The sequence below is a fragment of the Drosophila mojavensis genome, unplaced genomic scaffold, assembly GCF_018153725.1.
Source record: "Drosophila mojavensis isolate 15081-1352.22 unplaced genomic scaffold, ASM1815372v1 contig_74, whole genome shotgun sequence".
NCBI lineage: Eukaryota > Metazoa > Arthropoda > Insecta > Diptera > Drosophilidae > Drosophila > Drosophila mojavensis.
Genome location: NW_025318899.1, coordinates 18,124,638 through 18,142,993, shown reverse-complemented (window position 1 = coordinate 18,142,993; position 18,356 = coordinate 18,124,638). Strand labels below are relative to the sequence as shown.

The window sequence follows — 18,356 nt, the reverse complement described above, 5'->3', positions numbered from 1 at the left end:
TTGTTTTGTTTTTGTTGTTGTTGTTGCTTACCACAAGAAATCGTAATTAATTAATCATAAGAATTATAATAATCATAATAGTACTGCATAATTTTAATAATAATAATAATTATAATTAATGTAATAGTTTTTTGCTACCGCAAGTGTATATTATACGTTTTTTAAATAATATTTATATCATATTTTCTTCATCATCATCATCATCTTTTTTTTTTGTATTTTTTGCAGAGTTTTTACCTTTTATTCAGCTGCTAAGTTTTTTTTTTTTTTTGTATTTGTTTTTTGACGCCAATCAAACATTGAATTGTTTAAGCATATATTTGCATATTTTAAATAGGTTTTTTTTTTTGTAATTTTAATTGTAATTTTAATTTAACATTTAACTATGTACACAACAAATATTCTTTAAACGTTGGGTTTTTGCTGCTAAAACTCTTTAAGCATTTTTTTATTTCCACTTTTCATGTGTATTTGTTTTTTATATTTTTGTATTTAAGATGTACTTTTAAAATTAGAAAACAATAATCTTATACTTGTTTGTAATTCATAAAAACTGAATTTCAACTTAAATTTACTTTTGAATTTCTCTCTCTTTCGTTAACGGAGATCGCAAAAAAAAAGTTCTCACAATTTTTTTTTTTGTTTGTTTTTTCATTTCAAAATTTTGTTGGGGCAACAAAAATAAAATATATAAAAATTTTCAATCTGCAGTTTTTTCAAAAAACATTCTCAAAAAGCAAAAGTAGTTGAACGTTTTGCTTGCCTACATAATAATAGTAGTAATAATAGTTATACTAATAATAATAATAATAATAATAATAATAGTTTAATTAAAATGTAAATATTAATTGTATGTACAAGTTTGTATTATTTTTGCTTAAAATTAAAAAAACAATCGAAAGAAGTTTATAAAAAAAAAAAACAAAAAGAAAATTTCATATCAAAGCAAAATGTGTGACAAATGAAATTGGAAAAGCGGAAACCTCTCGAGGAAAATACACATATATGTTGTTGTTGTTGCTTTAACTGCTAAAAATATATATATATACATGAATATATATATATATATATATATATATATATATTGTTTTAATACCTCGAGCTGCAGCTGCGCATTCAAATTCTGTTTTTGCTTTCTTCTGCTCATTTTTCTTGTTTAATAATTAATAACTTTTAGTTTAAATATTTAAATTGCATGCATTTTGAATCTTTGTACACTCGCTCATTGTTTTTTTTTTTTTTGTATTTTTTTATTTTTTTTATTTTTATTTTTCAATTATGCTTTGTGAATTTTGTTTAAAGTTAAAATAATTTAATTAAATTTGTAATTTTTTCTTTTTGTTTTTCTTCTTTGCTTTTTATATTAATATAATTTTCTTTTTAGCTGGCTTTCTATTTGGGTTTCTTACGCTTGCGCCCCTTTTTTGGTGAGGAGGCGTGGCTGTGGCTGTCGCTGCTTCTGCTGCCTTAAGGAAATGTCGACCACGCCCCGCGCTTCAGTCTCTCTCTGCTTACGCCTCCAACATGACTTTGTGCACGGTTGCCAAGCCGCCGCTGCCGCTGCTGCTGCTGCCGTTGCTGCTGCTGGTGGGCGGCGTGCTGCTGGGCGTGGCCACAGTAACGACCGCACTGCTGGCCGCCGTCACGGTGACATCGGCGGACAGTGTTGGATAACGCTGCACCGCATTGGCGGCAGCAACGAGCGCATGCAGCTTGCTCGGCGGCGGCGTCGGCGACTTCTTGGACAGATTCAACGGCTGGGCAGGATCAGCGATGTCCACCTGCAGCTCAATCAGCGGCGAGGCACGCGGCGGTGCACTCACAATGCAGCTGGAGGTGGCTGCCGCTGAGGTGGTGGTGGCATTGCCGTTGCCGCTGCTGCTGGTGGAGTGCGGCGACTGGAAATACTGACAACTGTTGCTGCTGCCGGTGCTGCTGCTGCTGCTGGCGCTGGAGGTGGAGCTGGATGAGGAGCTGGACGAGGAGCTGGAGCTGCTGCCATTGCTGTGCGGCGAGACGCTCTGCTGACGCTGCTGGCAGCTGGTGGTGGACCAGCGCAGCTGTTGCTGATGCTGCAGCTGCAACTGTTGCTGCTGCTGTTGTGAAACTGGGGGCGGGGAGCTGGTGGAGGGCGAGGGGCAATGGCTGCTCGGACTGCGTCCGCCCGTGGTGCTGCTGGCCGTCGCCGTCGCCGGCTCGCGCATCAAATAGTTCTGAATGATGTCCGAGCGCTTCATCTGCTCCGGCGTCATGCGCGGCTCGGCCATTAGAGACTTGGCCAAAACCGAGTGCGTGCTGGCCATCGATGAGCCCAGCTGCTGCTGCTGCTGCTGCTGTTGGCTGGGCGTGCTGCGTGTCAGATGCATGTGCAGCTGACTGCTCGCTGCTGCTGCAGCTGCTGCTGGGGGCGGCGGCGTCTGCACCACGCTGATGTGGGCGGCGGCGCCGTTGTGGGGCGAGGGCGTCGGTGTGGGCGTGGGCGTGGGACTCTGGCGCGGACTGTGGGCCGGCATGCTGGTGGAGCTGCTGGCATCCGCCTCGGCTGACTCGAACTCGCGATGGCGCAGAGCGCGGAACTTCTTGTGCGGCTTGTAGGCCTCGTCCATCAGGGAGTTGGTGTCGTAGAGCGGCGGCGCCTGGAGCACCCGCTTCAGCACTGGCATATCCTCGACAATCTGGCGCTTCAGGTTGGCGCTGCTCGAGGGCTGCGGCGAGCGCACCGGCGAAACGGAGACAACGCCGACGCCGACGCTGGCTGCGGCTGCGACTGCCTGCGCCGCATCGCTGCAGTCGAGCGCGTCGTCGACGCTGGAGCGCGGACTCGAGCAGGAGCTGCTGCCGCCGGAGCTGACGGCCTTGCATTCGTTCTTCTCGTTGCCCGACTCGATGCCCGAGTCGGTGGGCGAGTCCAGCTTGCGGTAGCGCGTGGCGCCCGAGGTCAGGTGATGGTGCAGCTGCGGATGCTGTTGCTGGTGATGATTCACCTGCTGCTGATGATTCACCTGTTGCTGCTGCTGTTGCTGTGGCTGCTGGGCCTGTTGCGGGTGGCGCACAATGGGCGTGATTGTCAGGCCGTTCTGCGTGAGATGCGCATGATGTCCAACGATGTCCATGTCCGCAGCGCCCGAGTCGCCGCTGGAGCCGGAGTTGGCGCGATTGCGCAGCGGACAGCCGCCGGAGAGTGTCGCGGCCAGCAGAGGTGCTGAGCTGGCCAACGAGGAGGAGGAGGAGGCGCTGGATGCTGAGGAGGAGGATTGGGTTGGTGTACTCTGCTGCTGCGGCTGCTGGAGTTGCGTGCTGCTGGGCGTGCCATAATCCAGATCCGCTGATTCCGTGCTGGAAACCGAACCCAACGGGCTCTTGGCCGCCTCCACGTCCATGGCATCCCAGCTGCCGGCCGGGCTCTTGCTCGCTCCGTCTCCCTCTTCCATGCTCCACATCTGCTGACGCAGCAGCTCCTTGTGCTCGGTGCGAAAGACGACCAGCTTCTCGGTGTGCAGGGTGCTGAGGGTGCGCAGATCGGGCATGGTGTCGAGCAGCTTGGCCAGAAAGTCGGGCTGATCGGGCCGATTCTGGCTGACGATGCACTGCAGACAGCCCTTCAGGCGGCTGTACATCTTCTCGATGAGCTCCAGATTGCGCAGACCCGGGCGATCCGGTGTGATCAGAACGATGGCGCAGAAGAGTCCGATCTCGGCGTCTGTCAAATTCATCGAGTTCATGCGCTCCGCAAAGTTGAATGTGGAGTCCACCAGGAAGCGAGCGTTCGCTCCATTCTGGATGGCATCGCGACGCATCACCTGGCCATTGAGGCAAATGATCGAGTTGATCGACGAGTCGAACATGCAAATGAGACGCACGAACAGCGCATCGAACAGACCCGCCTTCAGCAGCGTGAATTTGTCGTCCTGGGTGAGCAGCTGGAAGCCGGGAATCATGCCCGCAAAGTCGATGACGCCGCGTATGACGTGAGCGAAACGCTGTGAGAACTCCTGCTCGGATTGCAGTTCAGGCGCGGGATTCAGTGGACAAGCCTGCAAGGAAAATAAAGAAAATGATTTCCAGTTAGAGTATATTGAAAATAGATGATGTATTTTATATTTCTTTACTGATTTCTGGGTATTCTAATTGGATTCGCTGAATCTAAATTGATAGATTGCATTCACATCTCAATGCCATTGCAATGTATTTAATTTCTTATATGATTTCTGATCATTCTGATTGGCTGTGCTTACATTGCAAATCTTGCATCAATTTCCTGCAAATGAAATTTATTTTGCATTCTACATTTATTATTCAAATTGGAATTGGTTAATAACTATTTACGTTCGCGTTTCGCTAGTGTTTACTGTAGAGCTTGCCACACCTGCTGCCATTTAATTGCCCCAAGCATGTGGCAAACTGTTGCATTTCCCACAACAACGTCATCGGCATTCTATATTAGCGCTATTCACGCGAAGGTCACCGAACCGCCTTGCCACCAGAGCTCACCTCCGCCCATCTGCTATCTGCCATCTCCCTTCCACCCGCTGTAATCAATAATCATAACTATTAGTACTTCCGCACGCCTCCAACTCACACTCACACACATACACACACACACACACATACACACAACTCACTCACCCGACCCCTTCCAGCTAATAATACTGAGTCAACTGTCGTCAAACGGCACATTTCCTCATACGTACACGCTGGAAGCTTTTCCATTACAAAAGCTCAGTCGACGTCAGCGCGCGCTGCTTCTGCTGCTGCTGCTTAGTTTTTAGTTTCTAGGGGCAGTTTTTTTTGCGCTCTCCCACTATCTGTCTCTCTCTCTCGCTTGTTTACTATGACAGTTCTATTCGTAGTTTTTTTTCTCTGTTGCTTTGTGCTTTCGTCGCCTGTCGCTGACATTAGCACCAAGGTCGACGAACCAGAGTTCAAGGTTCCGGTTAGTTGTTATCGTTGTTTTTTTTACCCTGCGCGTGTGCCGGTTGGGGGTTTAGATTGTCATTTGTGTGTGTGTATGTGAGGGGAGGGCTTATATATATCACTAATGCCGTTGTTTTGTCTATTGCAAACCCTGGTTCATGTTGTTTTGCCATTTGGCTTTCCGGGTTTTGAATTACATGCACGCGCCAGACAAACGCGAACGTGCCAAGCACAAAGCCCATCCAACCCCTTGCTAATAGCCTTTTGTTGCTCTTGATTCTTAATTTATAAATTATGTTTCATTTCATTGTGCATGCTTATATACATGTATGTATATACTACTACTACTAAATATACACGTCGAAGTCTTCTGATTAACCTTGAAAATTTTTGCCGCCTCTCAAAATGCCGGCCCATCCATAGTTTGCGTCTTCTTTTCCTCTTCTCCCACACAAACACACACAAACATACGCACGCACAGACAGACGACCTCTCGTCTTGCTCTCTCCCTTTCTCACACTACCTCACTGTCTTCCCCTGGCCTTCGTCAAGTGCAAGCAAAAGCAACAACAGTATGCCGGCTAACCGGCATAACAAAAACGATACGAAATTTATTTTCTATTTTCTGCACCTTTTTGCCGGCACGCTGACGCTGGCGCTGACGTCGCCGTCAACTTTGACGTCGCCTTCGGCATGGGAATTCGTTGTCGTATCATTTTATAAAAATATATATTTTTCTGTATATTTGCGTTTTATTTGCGCAAAAGCGGAAATAGTTTTGCAAAATGTATAATAGCCTTGCCTATTTGCGTGTGTGTGTGTGTGTGTGTGTGTGTATATATCTGCTTTCCTTATGAATTGCCCCCCTTTTTGTTAGACTGCCCGTCATGCGTATCACAAGACCTTCAATTTAATTTTTTGGCTGCTAAAATAATTCCTCGAATTCTTGCTGTTGATAGAATCTCAAGTCTAATCAACAGCATACAAATTGCAATATATCTGATATATGCATATGTATATATGTATATATATTGTGTAGGCCCTTACACCTTGCACTTGCTTCCGCCTTGTCTCAATAGAATTTCGCGTCTGGCGCTTCCTTATAAGCATTTCAAAATAATAATAATAATAATAAACCACCTGACTGTATTTAAATGAACTGCGTCGTCTCGCTTGCCATCTCACTCCCACTCGCGCCGCTCACTCACTCACTCTCGCTCGCACATTACAAATTGCTAATAATGCTGCTTGCTGTAATTGTTGCTGGCATTCGTTTTGCGTTCTCTCTTTGACGGCGCTTGTCGTAAAAGTGCCGTTAGTGTTGTTGCTGTTGCTGTTGCAGTTGCTGCTGCTTTTGTTTCTGGTCTAGCTTTTGCATTCGCTTCCTCATACTGATGACATTTACATTTACATTTACGAGTGTGCACGAGTGCCCCCTTCTCCCTTCTCCCCTTCCCTGACTAATGCCTAGTTCTATGCATATTTGTATAATTTTTATATGTTATTATGTAAGTATTATTGCTTACTCATATACAAACATACGCAAGTAGTTCTATATATAATACCCCGTATCAGCTACATACCAACATACATGCGCTAAAAGAAGAAGAAGAAAACGCTACACACACACATGCACAACAATTTCATTCATCCAAGGTTAAAAAATAACTCGCCACAAGGTCGTCTCGCGACTCGCATGCGAGCATTCTAACTGTGTGTATGTATGTGTGTGTGTGTGTGTGTGTGTGTTTGTGTGTTTATTCTACGCTGCAGACATGTGCAAATTATTCTTTTGGCAGCGTCACTCTCTCGTGCTCTCTCGTACTCTCTCTCTCTCTCACAACTGATCATATCTGTGTTCCCTTTGCATTTGTAAAAAGCTCTTACAATGCTTTTACTGTTGCTGTTGTTGTTGCTGCTGCCAGAGCCTTGCACTTGACTTTGACAATGGAAATACTTTGTTTACTATCGCTCGCACGCTCTCTTATCGCTAACTCATTAACGCAACTGCCTGATAATCGGACGAAAAAAGAAAGGAGAGAAGAAAGAAATAGAAAGCAGCAGACGACGCTCAGCTCTCCTTTGATTATTTTTGAATGCTTAATTCGCCTTTATTTAAACAGCCGCCACATGTGTCTAAATACTTTCGCCCCTTTTACGTTCACCCTCTTGTTCGTTCTCACTTTGTGCCAACGCCTGTTTATTTATGTATGTGCATGTGTGTGTCTGTGTTTGTGCTATTCTGTTCCATTAATAATGACGCTACGGCTGACCTTGAGCTTTGGAAATGTATTTTTTTTTATATTGTCGGAACACGTTTCCCGCCTGGCTTAATGTGGGTTTCATTTTGTTGTTGGTTTCCTTATCGTTCTGTTCTGATAAGTCCAATAAGACTGCTCAGAGTGGCATATTGGAAATGTTAGTTTTGTATGCTTCGCTGTATATTTATTATCCTTATTGAAACTTGAGCTATTTTTATGCTATTGCTGTCTGCTCATATCTTCCATCTATGTGCAGTGACGTCACTTGTAAATATTTTATTTTACCTACAACATTCAAGTCGAGACGTTGACAGCATTTACAACCCATTTATCATTCTGTTTGTCAGTCGTTTGTCAGTCACTTTGACATTGACGGCTTTTGGCCAAAGTCAAGAAAGACAACGAAAAATTGGTTTTTAAGAACTTGACCCCAAAGCGCTCGGCGACGCTTCAATGCCCCGATCTATGCTCTTGCTCTCTCAATCGTTCTCTCTCTCTCTCTCTATCTGTATCTCTTCCTCTCTTTGGCCCAGCCGGAGGTCTTATAGTGCGACAGACGCGGCTACGTGCGATGCTTTTGATTTCCTGGTTTAGAATCATGCAAACTGGTTCACCTTGGCGTATGAGTAACGCTCGAGCTACTAGTTTGTTGTTATTGTTTATAGCATTATTATTGTTGTTGTTGTTATTGTAGTTCTGGTTGTTGTTGCTGATCTGTGCATGCCAATATAAAAATGTGCCCGGAAATGTGCTTTGACATTCGCCTACGTCAAAAAAAAAGCGCTCAAAAGCCCAACTGAATGCCAATTTGATGGCAATTGGATGCCAATTGGACTACATCTTAGATTTAGGATTTCTTTGATTTTTGTTGTAGCTTTTCTGCTTTCACTTACCAGCAGGGTGGGCATGGAGTAGGAGGGGCAGTCTCTGGCGCGCTGTCGCATCGCCGAGACCTTCTCCTTGGTGAATTCGCACGTCTCCAGGTGGGCGCGCAGCACGGCGGCGAGTAGGCGTGGCTGATCATCCAGCTCGGTGGCCAGCGCGCGCTGTTGACCGCGATTCTGTGTGCTCTGCTGCATGGCGGCCAAAATACGCGCCTTTTCGCGCTTCGGCACGCGACCAAAGCGAACAGCTGCAAAGTAGACAGAAAAAGAGTTGCAAAATTAACAATATATTCAGATGAGCATATATGTATATATTTATATATGTATGTATATATGTATGTATGTGTATATGTATGTATGCAAGTGCAATTTTTTGTTGTCTGTCCGCCTCACACTTCAGTGAGCAGGTGCAAGGCGCAGCTGTTGCCGCCGTTTGTCACGCAGGAAGTTCTTGTCCGTGTGTGCGTGAGCTCACTGTACAGGCACAACTGTAATTTATGGACAGCCCTTCGAACTGGGTCATTGCCTGCTCTCAGCTGTCGTTCAACTCTTCTTTTTTTTTTTTGCTCTGTTGCTGTTGTACTCGTTCTTCACGCTTGCTACACTTTCTCTTTTTTGTTGTTTTTATTTTTTTTTATAAATGTTTTCTGTATTTTTGTTTGTTTGTGGATTTTAATTTGCACTAACGAATTTGTATGTGGGTGAACTTTCACATTTCACCAGGCCAGAGCGAGACGGCAGACACGTTTCTGGTCACGTTTCACAGATCAACGGATCAGGCCTTAGGCCAAAGACTGGGCCAAAAAGACGTTGTCACAAGTTTGTAGGCGCTAATTGAGTGAAGTGTGTTGCCAAAGAGGGGGGCCTTAAATGCAGCTACAGTAAAGAGTCGCATATGTGAACTATACAAAAATATGCATTGGATTTAAAAGAGGAAAGTAGTTCATAGCAAGCTCAATTTTTATATCTGCACTGTAAAACTACTGCTCACTCTCCAGCATTGCCTTTACTGTAAAAGTGCTGCACACCCTTCATCTCACTCTCTCCTACGCTCACCTTCATTGACCTAGCCAATGCGTGCCTAATTTTATAACCTCTACTGTAGAACTACCACAGTCCCTCTATCCCACTCTCTCCTGCGCTCTCCAGAACTTGTACAAATTAAGCTTGCATCTGCTGCTCCATTTTTTTGCTCTCTCACTCTCCCGCAGTCTGTCATCCTCGCTTTTACTGGAAAGTCAGCAATTCGCCTTAAAGCTAATCATTAATCAAACTAATTGAATGCTTTGTGCTGATTAGCAAACACACTTAGGCCTGTTATTTTTAGCCATTTGCTATTCATTTCTGGTAAAATAAATGCCTGGCCAACTTTTCAATGTCAATGCAATTTCTACAATTTCACTCAATTGCCACAAATAACTGGCACACTAAACAAAATCAGTAACAAAAGTGAAACAACAGCAACAGCAACAGAAACATCAAAAGCAACAACAAACTAAATCCAAACTGGGTGCTTGGCAGATTTTTCACTACTTTTTCCAGCAGCCGAGAAATCGCTTGACTGACTGAATGACCCAGTTGGCAGGCAGCGAAATTCAGGTCAAACGAAATGGAAAATGAACGCAGCTGCGGCTGCGCGTAGAAATTAGAGCGAGCGAACAGCGAGCAGCGCGCACGCCTGCGCCAATAGCAAGAAACACGACGGCGACAGCGCAGCAGCAAAGCCTGCGCCAACTTTCGACGTTGTAAAGTTGGTCAAACATGAAGAGAGGCAATAGCAACAACAACAGCGGCAGCAGCTTTCGTTGTTGCTTTTTAGAAAATAGCAAAAGTCGCACAAGTGGGCAGAGACGACTGCGTCGCTGCGTCGCTGCGTCGCTAAAGTTTCATTTCAAGTTTAAAGCTCTTCCGCGGCCGCACAAACCCAAAGCAACAACAACAATCATTATTGTGTGCGTTTAAAAACGAGGTCAACACTTCAATGGCGCTTCAAGAGTTAGTTGTTGTTTGACAGCAGCAGCAGCAGCATAAGAAACACAAAACAAACAAAATGTAAACAAAACGAAAAAGCAAATCAAAGTCAAATGATTTTTTTTTTTCTTTCTCTGGTTTGGACATGCATTCCGTTGCTGCTCAAATCTGCATTTCGAAGTAAAAGCTTTGATTGGAAATTGAAAGCGAATTTGTGTCATGTTGCGGCGAAATGATTTCAAGTTGATTTTATTCGAGTGTGAGCAATATGAGTATGTGTGTGTGTGTCTGTATGTGAGTTCGTGTGAATCTCTGTCATATTAGAGTTTGCTCAACTTACGCGCATTGTGATAGTTCACGTTGCCTTTGAGTATGCCTTTCAATATAGGAAGTTCTTCGCCCATTTTTGTGCGAGTGTGTGTGAGTTTGTGTGTGTGAGAGTTATGTTTGGGTTTTTGCTTTTTGATGTGTTTTGGTTATTCTCACTAAGAGATATGAGATTCTCTGTTTGGCTGCACACTGGGGCGCATTTAATTTCTACTTGGAATATTCATTAAAATTTCCTTTTGCTTTCTTTTGGCACGCACAATTTTTGGTTAGGTATTTTCCCTTTTTTTGTTTTTGTTTTTTGGGACAACAAATTTGTTGTTGAACTTTACTTTTCTTTTCGTTTCTTTTATATTTCAGGTACTCCACAGGTAATTGCAAAAATATTTCTGTTTTCTTGGTTTTGTAAAATTTTCTTTAAATATTTGCACTAATTCTTTTTTAAACATATATTTAAATTAAATTTTTTTCTTTTTTGTATTTTTGCAGGAACTTTCTTTGCTTTTTTCAACTTTTTGTTATAATAATTTTTGGAATTTATCTTTTGCTGAGCTCTGCAGCAATTTTTGGGTGTAACTTTTTGTTTTTATTTTAGTTGTATTTTTATTTTGATTTAGATTTTGGTTTTTATGTTTTACCGCGTAATCCAAATATGCGTTTCGGGTTCTGAGATTTGAGACAGGTCGACTTTTCTTCACATTAACAGAGGAATTAAATATATTTATATTTATATTTAGTCGAATATATATTTATGTAAATATATATTTGAATTGATTTTGTTGCAATTGTCAAACACAAACACACTTGAAATGTTGATTGAGTGTAGTCTTATTGAAATATTTCGCTAACATGACAAAACTCGACAAGGTCTCGAACGCGACTAACTGTAAAAAGCAAAGCACGTTACGAATATACCCAAAGGTAGCTGCGAGACTGAGACCGAGACTGAGTCGAGCAACAACAGAAACGGCAAAGGCAACTGACAAAAAAGCCGCCACCGTCGCGACAGCAGAGCCAACGGCCAGCACAGCACCAGCAAAGAGAGCAAAAGCGAGAGCGAACGCGAGCACAACTCAGAGAGCGAACATACGCAAGAGCGAGCAAAGCTCACTGAGTGAGCAATTGGCAGGGGCCAACAAACCAGAAAAGAAACAACAGAGACAGCAACAACAACAGCTAAACAACTACTGCAAGCGTCAATTGGTGATAAGCGAATTAGTCATAGAAGCAAATTTACATGGCATTCAAGAAATTTAGAGTAAACCCCAGCTAATTTATATTTAATACTCAATAATAAAAAAAAAAACATGACACCAGTATTCAACAATAATTAAATAATATTAAATCTACTTATTTTCATTTGTCATCGTTTCATTTCCCAAGTTTAGCATTTTAATTAATTTAAGTCGCAGTTGGTTGCAAGTTCAAGCACTGATAAGCTTCGTGCGTTGATAAGCTCTGCCTCTTCCACAATCAAGCTCTGGCGAGCAGCGCTTTATCTTAATATCTAATGACAACGAAAGTTCAATGCTCGTGGCGCCAAAAAAACAACAAAAAAAAAAAAAAAAAAAAACAAATAACAAACCCAAGCATAGTTAAGAGCAAAACTTTTGCTCGCGCTCTCTCCCTCTCTTTTCTGGGTGTCTCTCTTATGGCGCATGCTCTTAAATGCACGACGAGAGCTTTTCAACACACCATGTTGAGTTTGCCAGCTAGTTAAGAGAGCGCAAAGCTTTGCAGCGAGCTTTTTGCGCAAAACATACTAGTTTGGCGCCATGCAAGCGAGATCACGCATACGCCTAGTTGATACAGTTTTGTGATGCATTTTTTTATACTCTCCTCATTCGCTTGACGAGCCGTTAAAAATGCATTATTTTATGTCATTAAACACTTTTTTTTTATATTTATGACTGGCCCCGTCTGGAAGCCCTCAGCTCTGCTTTTGAGGGTTGCGTGTCTGTGGGAGCGAGCGAGATGCACAACAGCAACAAAACATTGAGTCACGTAGCCGCGCAAGTTGTTCGTTCGCTGAACTAATTTAAATTTGAAACAAAATCAAATCTTTGTTTTATTGAGGTCACATGCGAGAAGTGACTCAGAGTCGTCAGTGATTATTCAAATTGAATGCAAACTAATGCGACGGAAGCGAACAGCTTCCAATGTGTCAAAGCATTTCGCACGTTATAAACCACTTGAGCAACAACAACAATGAGAACAATAAGAGGAAGAAGGAGTCATAAGTTAAACAACAAAAACAAAGAGCGACGCGACGGTCATTGAACTGAAGCCACAAAATGAGGCCAAAAAAACAAACAAACAATGACGACAACCGAAAGCCACACAAACAGGCAACAACAAAAGAAAAGAAACAAAATGTATATATATAAAAAAATTTAATAATATGAGCGAATCGAAGCGTCGCATGTTGTTGTTGTTGCTGTTGATGTTGCCTGAACGTCATTGCCTCATTTCAGCCACGAAAGTAAAAGTGAAAGTTACTTTTTTCGGGGTAGAAATTTCGACGTGTTTTGTAGCAGCCAAAAGCGAAATTGAGCAACTTGTTCGTTTAGGCCTATCAAATCCGACGGGGGGACAGCTGAACAACAACCGAAATTGTGTAAGAGACACAAGCGACAGAAGAGACAAGAAAGCAAACTGGAATATGCCAGCAATATGTTGGGAATCGAATAAATATAAACAACATATAATATATATATTGATATGGGCAATAAGAAACCTATAACTGGGTATATAGGTTTATGAGAATAGGGAAATAAATATTAAATAAATTCATATTGCTTAGATGCGCTTCATATTTAAATATATTATTATTTAATATTCAAATGCAATTTGTATATATTGAAATACCATTTTTAAAGAACTTAAAATTTGTAATAGGTTTGTTATAAAAATTTATTGTAATTTAATTTAAATCCAATTTTAATGAATTTAATTTTAAAGCAAATTACATTATTTGAATTTAAAATTGAAATATTTTATGAAATATATTTTTATTATATTTTTTTCTTACTTTTTTTTATTTTGTATTTTTGTAATTTTAATTAAAAAAAAAAAAAAAAAAAAAAAATTGTGTATACATAAGTCCATTTTATCAAAATCGCACAGTTTTAAGCTTTTCATAATCAACAAAAGCAGTTTACAGTTCCATAATTGTTCACACCATATATATATATATATTTATGATCATATATAGTCACATACATATGTATATATTCGACAATTAAAAGCCAATTAACAACTCTGCAGCGAACGCAACCTAAAATTCACTTTCACTTGCTCCAAAAGACTCGAGAGTTGGCTTCAACCTCAATTTCAAGCGCGACAGCCCCCAAGCTGTCCCCCACCCCCACTCCGCTGCCCCCTCGCTATGCGGGTGCTTTCTCTAATGAAAAATTGAATAGCAATTGTTAGCATTGTTATTATCATTGTGATTACCATTGTTATTACCATTGTGATCGGCAGGCACTTCCCGTTTTACGCCGAGGCGCTAATTGCCGAGCCAAAGTTGAAGAGTTGAGGAGAAGCATCAACAAAAGAAATGTTGTTTATGTTTGCTTTTGATTCGCTTTTATGAGGCAAAACGCAAAGTTCAATGCACCAGAGGCGAAGAGTCGAGAAGCATGTGTGGCATGCGGCATGGAGGCATGGAGCAGGAGGCCTACATTCGGACTAGTTTGGGTGATTCACGGCTTTACGTAAAAATCAAATAAGCGACACAGTTGTTGTTGTTGTTGCGTAAGTTGTTTACAAAATGAGCCCAAAAGTAAAAGAGTGAAAGAGCGAAAGAGATGGCAATGTAATAAAAACAAAACACAAAAAAACGAGCAACAACAACAAATGAAGACAAAATAAATTTGTTGGCTTTCCTGAAGCTTCCAGCGACAAAGAAAGCAAAGATCGGTGAAAGATTTACATATATGTACATACATATATATACCTATATACATAAATACATGTTTTTAGTTAATTTTGTGGGTCAGGCAACTGCAAAGATGCTGCGAGGAGGTCACTAAAGCAGACAGCGAAGGCAACGCTCAATAACAAATCGCGTTCGATGGGGGAGACCCTGTGCCATATTACAAATAATAATTATAAAATAAAAAAAAAGGTCAGGCACATAAATAAATGTCATGCGCTCAACACACACACACACACACACACACACACACACACACACACACATGTATATACACACATATCGCCATATTTACATACATTCAAAAAAGTCAAACAAAAGAAGTGATTTTTTCGTACTACGCGTCGGCTACGCAATGTGTGCTTGGCATCAATATTGAAAGGGTGGGGGTAGTAGTAAATCCTTTATTTGCGCACGCATCAAGGGAATTTCAGTTTTGTTTTCGCATTCATAATGATTTTCAAATAAAATGCGCGCCAAGGCAACTGCCAATTGCAAATTGCAATTGCAATTGCAGTTGCAATGCGAACGCCTCAGCTGTGCTGTGCTGCGCTGCGCTGCGCTGCGACTGAGGCGAATGACCGTGCCTGACCCAAATAAAAGTCGCTGCACTCGCGCCAACAAAGGCGACAAATGCCTGCTCGCTCGCTCGCACTCGCGCGCTCACTCACACAGACGCACTCACTCATTCGCTCCGTAGCTGCAAAAACAAAAATTGCAGCATGAAAAAAAAGCGCAGCGCGCACTCAAAATGAGGCCGAGTGCAATGAACAGCATTCAGCGCGCACACACACACACACAACAAACACACGAGAGAGCGTAAAATTGAGAGCGCGAGAGCAAGCGACCAAGAGAGCGAGAGCCAGCTGAGCCTATGCAAATGCAGTGCTGCTGTTGCTGTTGCTGCGCTGCTGCTGCAGTCGAACAAGTTGCGACGCTGATGTTGCAATGCGAAACCTTCGAGAAATTTTACAAGAGTCGTTGAACTCGCGCCATGTGTCGGTCGTTTAACTGTGCCCCAAAACGGCAGCGACGCCGGCGTCACAGCCATTGCAGCAATGTTGGCTGTGGCTCGGCTCGGCTCCACTTGAAGCTTGAAACTAGTTTGACGTCGACGTCGAGGCATTGAAAAAGCGAAAGTACATTTTTCTGCTGCCCGTCGCTAGCCGTGAGTGTGTGTGTGTGTGTGTGTCTATGTGTGTGTGTGATGGCGCTCGTCTTGTTCGTGTTTGTGGCTGCTGTTCGTGTTTGTTCGTTCGTTTGTGCGCGAGGTAAATGAACCTTTTGAAGGTTCAACTTGCGTAGTAGGCGACGCCAACGTCGCTGTCGCCGTCGACGCCAGCGCTGGCTGGTGTAAAACAAGTTTGTTACGTTTCGTTCGGGCTGTCGCTGCTTTTGACGGCTTTGTTTTGTGCTCTTTCCTTTGCAATTTCACCGTTAAGCCAAACAAGAAATACGAAATTTGTAAGGCAGGTGAAGCGCGCACTGCTTTATGTAACACTGGCAGAGTGAGTGAAGGAGAGAAGGAGAGAGAGGGAGAGAGAGAGAGAGATGGAGATAGCAAACTTGTCGCAGCTCAGTTTTGTTTCTTTTGCTGTTGATGATGCGTGTCACGCGTAAAAAAAATGATTTCACTGATGACAAGAAACAAAAAAGTAAAGTCAATTGTATAATAAGCCAAGTGCTCGATCTGTTATGCATTAATTTTTCAATAGCGCAACGTTTGGCTAACCTTCCAGTCAGCCAGCCAGAGCTCACACACACACCTTAGAAACCCCCACAGCTAATTCACGTTACAATGCATTTAGCATTGCATTGAGCTCACGAGGCTCGCCCACATGTATTTATTTGTATTTGTATTTGTATTTGTATTGGTTGCAGTCGCCAAACGACATTATCAACGACCTCATTATCATCATGAGCTAGTTGTACTTGAAGCTTTGACCCACGCCCAGCGTTTAACGCCCACATTGTCAGCTCAATGCTACGAAACAATTCATTGCAGCTACCTCACAGCCAGCTCAATGATATGAAACTATAGAAACTTCAATCCAATCCATTTGCAATTCGCCCCCCTGGGGCAAGACATTTTTATTGTCATATTGTTCATTTCGTGTGGTAGCCTCCAATATTATTTTAGTCAACACCTCGTCTGTGTGTGAGTGTGTGTGTAGCACTGGCATTTTAATGTATTTGTAATTGACCTGAATAAAGTTCAAAACACTCGCCGCAGCAGCAACGATGACGGCAAGGCGAAATCTACATGCAAGCTGTGTCTGTGTGTATGTGTGTGTGTGTCCATGTGTGTAGCCTCAAAAAATAATGATTGCGACAACAACAAAAACGTCACTGCTTGTACATGCGCTCACACACACACACACACATACACACATGCATTCGCTCATATGTAACTATAAAACACAACAACAAAGATCTAAAATAAATAAAGTTGTGCCTTCGATAATTGACAATTGTCTGATTAGTTTATTTTTCTTATTTTTCTGTTCATGTGTGCGCAACTACAAAGCTAATTGACAGCCATTGAACACACACACATACACATGCCTTTGGTCATATGCATATGTGTGTACATATGTATGTATGCATGTATGCATATTCCACTCTAACTCATTCTAGTTCAAGAGAGCATTCAGCATAATCATAACTGTATCGTAACTGCGCTCGCTCTTATGCTGAATCTTGAGCCTTTCAATTCGATTAGCCTCGCGCTGATTTGAGTTCATTTTAATTAAACGCCACATGCCTCATGTGTGTGTGTGTACTTCACATGAAAACTAATAAAATAAAGTGTTAAAAAAAAAATAAATAAATAAAATGCAAAAAGCTGCAAATACATGTCTATGCCTGTTCCGCGACAACTACAAATTTCAACAATTCACAAAAAAATAAAGCAAATGCAAAATGAGTGAAAAAAGCATGTTTACTATCAATCGTACTTGCACACAAACACGTACGCACACACACACTCAGGCACCTTCACTGTTGCTGCTGCTGCTGCTGCTCCGTCGCTGCTTTGGGTGACCCAGTTTCGTCGGTCAATGAACTGAGCGCTGCTGTCGAGGCTGAATGTTTTTGTGGGGGAGCGAGAGAGAGCGAGAGTAAGAGAGGGCGCTCGCGGGCTGAGGCTGTCGCCTGGTTCGTGTTTGTTTGTTGCTTTTTTTCTGTGGGTATTTTTTTGAGGGGCGCTCTATCCACGGGAGAGTGTCTGTCTGTGGCTGTGTTTGGGTATGTGTGTCTGCGTGTGTATGTGTGCGCTAAATTTCGGTTTCGTTTTCATTTTGACGGCGCGTCTTGCGTTTATTTTCGTATCTTTGCAATAGGCAAACATAAACAAAATGGCGCCTAATAATATTACTACACACGAAAAAGAAATTATGAAAGCCGCAAAAGAAAGTGTTTCGAAATGGTCAAACGACCAAGTGAAAGTCTTGCATATTATGCACTCGCCGGCATAATGGAGATTCCAGAAATATACATAATCAACATAATATGATCAATTTCTAGGTCAGTTCGCGTTTTAACAAAAGTAACTGTAAATATTTCGACAACAGCCCCCATGTTTGTGTGTGTGTGTGTGTGTGTGTCAGTGTACAAATTTAATTTTCCTTGAAAGATAAGGCAAGCGAGGGCAGCGCTGTCGACGGCAACGCCAACGCCAGCGGCGACTGCGCGTAAATAGCACACGGTCATTTTTATTATAAACAATTCGAATTTTTGTTTTTGTTCGTTTGCTGTTGCCGAGTTTGAGTTCGCTGCTGTTTATTTTGATGGCGGTCGTATTTTAGTTTTAGTAGTTTTTTTCGTTTTTTATTGCGATTTTTGACATTAGTGCTGCATAGAACTAGTTCAAGGATTTGCCAATTTCTAAATAGTATTTTAGTCAATGCCTAGGCGAGACAGTGATTAATTTGTTAATATGCATATTTTATAGCTAATTTACTCGTTTATCTAACGTTATGTAACTTTCGTTTATTTCATTTACCCAGCACGCGTCCCATCACAAAAAAAAAGAAGAAAGAAACGAAAAGAAAAGAAAACAAA

General features: G+C 42.3%; 1 protein-coding gene across 5 annotated transcripts in view; it reads right to left on the bottom strand.

Moving 5' to 3' along the window:
• Positions 1-1,361: 1,361 nt before the first annotated feature.
• LOC6582911 (ecdysone-induced protein 75B, isoforms C/D) overlaps positions 1,362-18,356 on the bottom strand; it is a 117,820-nt gene continuing 100,825 nt past the window's right edge. For 4 of the 5 annotated variants that reach the window (XM_032731948.2, XM_044010080.1, XM_015162646.3 and 1 more), the window contains 2 exons: positions 8,069-8,307; positions 1,362-4,034 (listed from right to left, as the gene is read on the bottom strand). In XM_032731948.2, the coding sequence (XP_032587839.1) occupies positions 1,512-4,034; positions 8,069-8,307 (2,762 nt within the window). In that variant the 3' untranslated portion in view covers positions 1,362-1,511. Of the gene's footprint in view, positions 4,035-8,068; positions 8,308-10,370; positions 10,666-18,356 lie in introns of those variants that run through there. The other variant, XM_015162647.3, reaches the window with a different exon arrangement.